Here is an 8,301-nt window from a genome sequence, read left to right on the forward strand (position 1 = left end):
GCGGACAGGCAGAGGGGGAGCGGTGGGGCTGGGTGGGCACCGTGGGCACAGGCCCTGCCTACCGCTAACGCGGCCACGGCCTGCCCGCCTCTTTCCAGAGGGACGTGTGCCCCCTCGTGGTGGACGCGGCGCACAGCGTCTCGGGCCTCTAACCACCGTCTTGGCCCAGTGGCTGCGGCAGGAGGGTCCCCAACACTCACTCCTGCTCAGAGTCGAGCAAAGACCGTGCACAAGATCAACTGCAGACCAGCCTGGAGCGTGTTGGAGGCACAGCTGGTCCCCAGGAGCCCCCTCCCCTGCCCGGGAAGGGGGGTGCAGGAGGGGCTGGTCCCCTTAGGGCAAGGGCTTTGGAGCTCGAGGTGTTTACATTTTCGATGGTGGGGGAGGAGCCGAGAGGGCGGGAGGAGCAGGGCTGGCCCCTGGCTCTGCTGTGAGAGACCAGCAGGCCTGCTCTCCAGGGGGACCGTCCTGGGTGGGGCACGGAGTTCCCTCGCTGAAGGCCCCTGGGCACGGCCAGGTCTCCTGCCAGTCCACGGACGGGTCCTGCCTCCCTGGGCACCTCAGGCATCCGCCCACCAGACGGGGGCAGGGGCGCAAGGAGGCTCCGCTGCTGGGGGTCGGCAGTCTGGGGGGGGGGTGGCTTCAGGGGCTGGATTCCAGGGCCAGGCGGGCCTGCTCACCCTCTGCATGGGCACGGCCTCCTCACCTGGGGAGGGAGGGAGGGGGCGTGAGCGACCGGGCTGTGCATGCTCAGGCACACGCAGACACGCGTGTGCCTGTGTCCCGGGTCTCAGGGAAGTCCAGCCCCACACTGCCCCCCAGGGTGTCCTGGGGACAAAGCGGGGGCCGGAGGCCGGTGGGGTCCTCTGGGGCCCTGTACTCCCTCCACTTCCCGCCCAGCCACCGGCAGGGCCGGGCCTGGTACCTACAGGAACTGAACGTGCGAGGGGCGCCCACGGCTCCTGCGCCAGAACTGCAGGCCTCCCAGCGCCAGGACGCAGAGCAGCATGGGGGCCAGGATGAGGGCCACGTGCAGCCGCCCCGGGGGCGGGTCCTGGGCCGAGCGCAGGTCCTGGGCCGGGAGGGGGTCCTGGGCCGGGAGGGGGTCCTGGGCCGGGAGGGGGTCCTGAGTCCCTATGGCAGCAGGAATCAGGGGGGTGGCCACGGCCACCTGGGGCACCCCCAGGGGGAGAGCGCCCCGGCCAGAGCCCAGGGACAGACAGTGTGCAGGGAACGGGTGTCCAGGCGCCCGTGGGGGGCCGGGGCTCCCCCCCTGCAGCTCCAGAGGACACTTACCCCAGGGGGGCGTGGAGGGCAGCTCTGAAGGCTCTGCAGGGAGACAAGGGTGGTCAGGGGGTCCCGGGGGGCCGGCCTGAGGCAGCCCCACCTCCCCAGCTGGCCCAGGGCAGGGCCCACGCCCCCCCCCGTCCCCCTCAGGCCAGGCGTGGGGCTGAAGGCCAGGACGGGGGGAGAGGCTGTGGAGACTTCAGTGCTGAGCAAAGGAAGATGGCGGGGTGACGAGGGGGACTTAGGGGGACTTAGGGGGTGAGCTCCTGGGCGGACAGGACCGGGCAGGGTGTCCGAGCACAAGGGGGGCCCCGGGACTGAGGGGGCTGGTGTTCCAGGAGGTCACAGGGGGGCACAGAGTCAGGGAGAGGCCAGGGGTTGGGGTGCTCTCAGCTGACTGGGCCCATTTTCTCACTGAGCCGAAGTGGGGGGTCTTAAGGGAGCAAGGGGACAGGGCGGTGGTCGGAGAGGGGGCCCAGCGCGGGGTGGACAGTGTCGGGGGCACTGGACACGGGGAGAAATCGCAGCGACTGCGGGGACGGGACCGGAGGGGAGAGGAGGGGGGCTCCCCAGGTCTCGGGGGGAGTCGAGGCCCCGCCCTCACCTGAAACGTGCAGGGTGGTGGATTTTAGCTCTGTCTGGCGCCCCCTGAGGGTCCACATGTACTGCCCAGCCTGGCTGTCCTGGGCTCCCTCTGTCACCATCTTCGCTGAGCATCCCTGCACACAGAGCCGCCACCCGTCCTGGGAATAGCACCCCGGGGTGGCCTGGGTGAAGATGGGCTGGCAGTCCTCCCCGCCGGGGGCCCGCAGGCAGATGCTGACGCTGACTTTGCGGATGGGGTTGGAGCTGTTGCAGGTCATCTCTGCGGGCGCCCCCCTGGTCACCGACACGCTCTTCGTGCAGACGGGGTGGTCCCAGTCTGGGGTGGAGACAGTCACACGTGGCCACTGCTGGGCCTCAGCGCCTTCACCCACAGCCCGCCCCCCGGCCTGCAGCTCCGGAGGACACCTACCCCAGGGGGGCGTGGAGGGCAGCTCTGGAGGCTCTGCAGGGAGACAACGGTGGTCAGGGGTCCCCAGGGGCCGGCCTGAGGCAGCCCCACCTCCCACCCGGCCCAGGGCTGGGCCCCCCCAGACCCCCCTCAGGCCAGGCGTGGGGGCGAAGGCGGGAGGGGGGGGTTGAGGCTGTGGAGACTTCAGTGCTGAGCAAAGGACGAGGGGCGGGGCGGCGAGGGGGACCTAGGGGGCGTGAGCTTCTTCCTGAGTCCCCCACTGCAGCCCCCTCCTTCCCCCACTGCAGCCCCCTCCTTCCCCCACTGCAGCCCCCTCCTTCCCCCACTGCAGCCCCCCTCCTTCCCCCACTGCAGCCCCCCCTCCTTCCCCCGCTGCGGCCCCCCCTCCTTCCCCCACTGCAGCCCCCCCCCCCCGCGCCCGAGAAAGAGAGAGAGAGAGAGAGAGAGAGAGAGAGAGAGAGAGAGAGAGAGGTCAGACTCACCTCCTGCCCCAGCGCCCTGGGAGGTGAGTGTGAGCAGCAGGGCCCAGAGGAGCATCGTGGGGCAGGCAGGAGGTGCTGAGCCTGCGTGGCCAGCAGGACGTGAGGCCTCAGGGTCCTGGGTCCTCCCTGGTTCTCCCTGGATGAAGGGCGGCACCTGCGCCAAGCAGCCGTCCCCTCCCGGTGCCTCTCCAGGTGCACACGCCGGGGCGCTGTCAGACAGAGGGGGGCAGGTGGGACAGGGGGCGCGTCCCTGGGAGCGGGACCTGCTTCTTCCTGGGGTTCACCCTTCCGGTTCCAGAATAAGACTCGCACAAGTGCCTGGTGGGGTGTGGGGGGGGGCAGGCGAGGGGGACGCTCAGCCTCAGGGGCCCTGGCCTGGCACCACCCTGCCCACCGTGGGCGCCCAGCCCGGCCCACTCCCGCGTCCAGCGCCGGGCACGGGGACACTCGGCTCCCTCACTCGCCGGAATGGACCGGAAGCTTCTTCCGAGGAACTCGCAGCTGCGACCGCGCCGACCCCACTTCCTGTGGAGCCAGGGACCATGTGGCCACGGGGGCAGGTGACGTCCACCCCGAGTGCTAAGAACTACTTAAAAGCACTTGAGTCGACCTGGGAGCCAGGAGGTCACGGCTCATCTCCGGGTCGGGGCAGGCGCCCAGGTGGGGGGCTCAGTCCCCAGTGGGGGGCGTGCAGGAGGCAGCCAATCAATGAGTCTCTCTCATCGTGGATGTTTCTCTCTCTCTCTCCCTCTCCTTTCCTCTCTGAAATCAATAAAGATATGTTTAAAAAATAAAGTGCTTTAAAATTGCTTGTCAGACCATTTGTTGACCCTTTGATTAAAAAGAAGACTTTTGGGGGCAGGCAGGGCAGAGGGGGTCGCCGGGGAAGGAAAGGGGACATCTGTAATTCTTTCAATAATAAAGATAAGCCCTAACCGGTGTGGCTCAGTGGGTAGAGCGTCGGCCTGCGAACTCAAGGGTCCCGGGTTCGATTCCGGCCAAGGGCATGTACTTTGGTTGTGGGCACATTCCCAGTAAGGGGTTTGCAGGAGGCAGCTGATCGATGTTTCTAATTCTCTATCCTTCTCCCTTCCTCTTTGTATAAAAATCAATAAAATATATTTAAAAAAATAAAATAAAAATAAAGATAAAAAACCGACTGTTGGTTTTGTCAGACTCCCTGAGCCCCCCTGCACCCCCCAGGAGCGTCTCTGCTAGCGTGTTAGCGTCTGTGTGCCGCAGCGCGTGAGCCGCGCACACACATTATCACGGACTGAAGTCCACCGAGGGTTCAGGGGTCAGTCTTGTGCCTAGCACGGCGGCCTCCTGCGCGGGTTCTCTGCCCTGGCACCTCCTGGGTGCCGTGCTGGCCCCTCCCCAGCCCCTGGCGAACGCCCGTCTTTTCAGAGCCTCAGAGCTTCCCCTTCCCAGAAGCTCGTAGACTCGGGCCCCTGGGTTTTGCGTGGATTGTGTCTGACTTTTCTTTATTTACTGATTTGAGAGAGAGGAAGGGGCCAGAGACACCAATCTGCTGTCCGCTTACTTCTGCGTCCCTTCTCCTTCCCTATGGGAAAGGGAAAGCGAAAGGAAAGGCCGGGCCGGCCCCAGAGGCAGAGCCCCCGTCGGTTGACTCTCGGATGTGCCCTGACCAGGGCTCGAACCCACAACCTTGGCAAATCTGGACGATGCGCTAACCAGCTGAGCGACCAGCCAGGGCCAGAATCACGGTTCTCACCCTGGAAAGATCTGACCGAGAAAATGGCGCCGAGAGGCCCGCGGGCCCGAAGGCCGTGCTGATCCTGGTGGTCTGGCCGCACCCCTGGCCGGGCCCTGGCACCCGCGGAGGGAAGACCCTGCCCGGCCGTCCTGCCCCTGCGCCCGGGCAGCACTGGCGACAGGCCCGCAGGTGAGCAGGGCACCACGCGCCGGCCCTCCCCTCTGGCCGCCAGCCCCGGGCCCAGCCTCCCCCGCTCAAGAGCCGTCTGTGGGCCTCCGAGGCCCTGAGCCCCTGTGGGACCCCCACCTCGGTGTCTCCGGGGAGCCCTGGCCTCGGGGGCACCACTTCTGCGCCTTAGACACTGGAGGGCTCCTCGGCCCTGACACCTCGGGGCCTCGGCCTGGACCCCGGCAGAGCTTTGGCCCCACACTTGCGGGGGAGTTGGATGCAGGTCCCGTGGGTCCCGCTGGCCCTTTGCTGAGGGGCAGACACGCTCCCCTGGCCCGTCCACTCCAGCCCCGCAGAGCGGAAGGCAGACCGGAGCGTGGGCAGGTGTCCTCAGGGAACCAAAGCTGAGGAGCCCGCGGCCACCCACACTTCAGTCCATGATAACGTGTCTGCCAGTGAGTGCCTGGCACGCCCGTCGCGAGCCCAGCGGCACGGAGGCGGCCAGGGCCTCTGCCCAGACGTGCGCTCTTCCCGGGACCTGGGGACCCAGCAGGAGGTGGGCGCCCCCCTGGCGGGCGAGGCCAGGTCTTCCGAGTCAGGGAGGAGACCCCCCTCAGGACCTTCCTCTCCACACTGTCCTGACGTGTTGGTGCTCGTCCTTCCCGATAAACCCCCATATTCCAAGCTCCAGGCCACCTTTCGGAAATGCTGGCTGAGTGCACGGACAGATGGTCCTCACAGCCCCAGCCCTGGGAGCTCCAGCGGGGTCAGGGACTCAGCCGGCTGAGCCACCTCTTCCGTGCAGCCTTCCATGATCGCTCTGCAGCCCCCTGACCCCACCCAGGCCCACGCGGGCACCCAGCACAGGGGGCAGGCCACCTCAGCTGAACTGGGCAGGTCAAAGGTCAGCCTTAGCTTCCCTGGACCAAACACCACGATGAGGCGAGTGACCCCAGGGAGGTGTGTCTGCGTGTGTCAGGCTGACCACACAGGTGGACTTTGGCAGGGAGAGTGTGTTGACAAGTGAAAGGAAAACAAAAGAAGGGCGGCCAGGCCTCGGTCACAGACAGAAGAGGGCGGCCCAGCTGATGTGGCTCAAGGGCTAGAGCCTCAGCCTGCGGACTGAAGGGTCCCCCCCCCCCCCCCGTTCAATTCCAGTCAAGGGCACAGGCCCAGGCTGTGGGCTTGATCCCCATGGGGGGCGAGCAGGAGGCAGCCAATCACTGAGTCTCTCTCATCGTGGATGTTTCTATCTCCCTCTCCCTTCCTCTCTGAAATCAGGAAGCTTAAAAAAAAAGAGGGTGAACTCCAGAGACCTCACTGCCCAGCCTGGCCACCTTTGCTGTCGGGCATTTGCCTGCCGCCTCCAGGCCCTTCCCGCCTCCCCGTCCCCAACCTGCTTGGTTTTATGACACCACAGACCAGGGGGCCTCAAACTGTTCAAACAGGGGGCCAGCTCACTGTCCCTCAGACCGTCGGAGGGCCGGACTATAGTTTAAAAAAAAACTATGAACAAATCCCTATGCACACTGCACAGATCTTATTTTGAAGAAAACAAAACGGGAACAAATCCAGTACTTGTATCTGCATGCGGCCCGCGGGCCGTGGTTGGAGGACCCCTGCCACAGACCCTGCATCCTAACGCCTGTGTGACGTGGACTCGTCTCAAACGTCGTTATCTCCCTGAGCCTCTCCCCGGCAAACGCCCTGCGGTCACGAGACGTGCTGTTTGTGTGCCGGGCCCTGCCCCGCCTGGCGTCCCTGTGACCCGGTGTCCCCGTGGGCGTGACCTGGGGTGTCCCCGTGGGTGTGAAGCGGGGCTCCCGCAGGGCAGGCCCGGCCAGGCACAGGCTGCCCTTCCTGCTGCTCAAAGCCGGGCCCCTCTGAACCTGCCCCAGGCCCTGACGCCCGCCCTCAGCCAGACATCCCTGGCCACTCTTCTGACTCTCCCTGGGGCCCGCCTGCCGGTGGGAGCCCCGCACGACTGCAGAGTCTGGTAGAGAGACACCCGACACACCCCTCTGCCCCTAAACCGAAACCACCTTGGGCAGGTGCCACAGCCGCTCACAGCCCCTGTCGCCAGCTCAGCCAGCACCTGGCATTCGACCCAAACCACAGTGCCACCCGATGTGTCCGAACCGCCCGCACGCGCGTGCGCGCGCACACACACACACACACACACACACACACACACACACACACACACGGACGGCCTGAGACCCACCAGGCCTCCCGGAGCAGGCGGCAGGGGCGGGCGGCTTTGAGGTGGAGTGAGCTCTGGTGCTGGGCAGGGAGGCGGGTCACCAGCCTGCGACTGTCCCAGCAGCCCCTCAGTGACTTCCACCCCAGGGACCCGCACAGCGAGGGAGTCCACCCCAGGGACCCGCACAGCGAGGGAGTCCACCTGGGAGCACGGGGAGCCCCGGGAGGGTGAGCAGCAGGGACTGGGAGGGGCTGGGAGACCGGCACTGAAGGCGTCTGGGCACCTTCTCCGGCTGAGAACAGCGGCTAGGGCGCCCGGTCCTGGCGGGAAGGGGGCCAGGGAGGCGGCGGCAGCGTCCCAGGCGGGGTGCCAGCCTGCGTGGGGGACTTCTCGCCGCGCCTCAGGATTTGTTAGGAAGAAATGCGCTCCGCCTCTGCATGTCGCTGGGTGGTGTAAGTATGTTCCTGCGATATTCGGGATGTACTTATATTTAAAAGGCAAGGGACCCAGGCAAACCAACTCCTCACCGCCTCTGCCGGGCTGTTCCCACCGCCTGGCGGCCCCCCTGTCCCCCATCCTCGTTCCTGTCGCTAGAAGCACATCCCCCCACCCCCCCAAAGCAGTTTTCATTCTTCAGGGCACCAGCCTTGGGGGCCGGACTCACAGACATGAAAGGGGCAGTGCGCCCCACGCACCCCCTCGCCTAGGGCAGTGCCGGCGGTTCACGCTGTTTTACCGACGTCTGTGAGTGTAGGTGCTGTGTGCGCACCCCCAGGAGTGCCCGTGCGTGCGTGTGCACCAGTGTGGGCGCAGGTGCGTGCCTGAGGGTGCACCCCGACCCCGCTGGGCGTGCCCGGGGCGCAGGGCACATCTCTGACCCCCCCCCCCCCAGCCGGGCCACGGCGACGCGGCAGCTCCGTCCTCTGCCCTCCCGGGCGGGCACCCTGCACCCCGGGCCGGTCTGGCACTGGGAGCCCCGTCTTGGCGGCAAGAGGGGAGTCCCGCGCGCGCTCTTCGGCGACCCAGCGTCCAGGGAACCCCTCCAGACGCGGAGCCGCGTCCCGCCCTCCGAGCCCCGCTCCCGCCCGTGCGCCCCTCACCTGCCCGGCCGGCCGCGCCTGCTCGATGCACCGAAGCCGCTGGTCTGCGCCGCGCGGAGCCGGACGGGGAGGAAAACTGGCGGCTCCAGGGCGGGGCCGCGGAGGCGGAGGCTGCGGGGGGGGGGGGGTGCGGCTCCAGGGCCGGGAGGGGCCCCAAGTCCCAGATGCAAGGAGGCCCCGGTTATGGGAAGCCACTGGAGTTGCGGGAACTGCCCAGGCCACCGGGAAGGAAAAGTGTTACTTCTTGGCACTGAGTCCCGCGTTAGGTCTCATCTCCCGGCGTTAGAGGGGGCGCTGGGAAACGCCCCCCAGAACCGTGCAGGCTGAGG

At 67.0% G+C, this 8,301-nt stretch overlaps 1 protein-coding gene across 1 annotated transcript; it reads right to left on the minus strand.

Annotated features, from left to right (window-relative positions):
- Positions 1 to 240: 240 nt before the first annotated feature.
- On the minus strand, positions 241 to 8,060 carry SECTM1 (secreted and transmembrane 1). The gene is made up of 7 exons (XM_081110473.1): positions 7,973 to 8,060; positions 2,785 to 2,993; positions 2,303 to 2,335; positions 1,892 to 2,209; positions 1,297 to 1,329; positions 930 to 1,134; positions 241 to 706 (listed from the first exon to the last, which is right to left on the minus strand). The coding sequence occupies exons 2-7, from the start codon at positions 2,837 to 2,839 to the stop codon at positions 703 to 705; spliced, it is 648 nt and encodes a 215-aa protein (XP_080966599.1). The 5' UTR covers positions 2,840 to 2,993; positions 7,973 to 8,060; the 3' UTR covers positions 241 to 702.
- Between the last annotated feature and the right edge of the window lie 241 nt (positions 8,061 to 8,301).

Source organism: Myotis nattereri, assembly GCF_964212035.1.
Source record: "Myotis nattereri genome assembly, chromosome: 16".
NCBI classification, from domain to species: domain Eukaryota; kingdom Metazoa; phylum Chordata; class Mammalia; order Chiroptera; family Vespertilionidae; genus Myotis; species Myotis nattereri.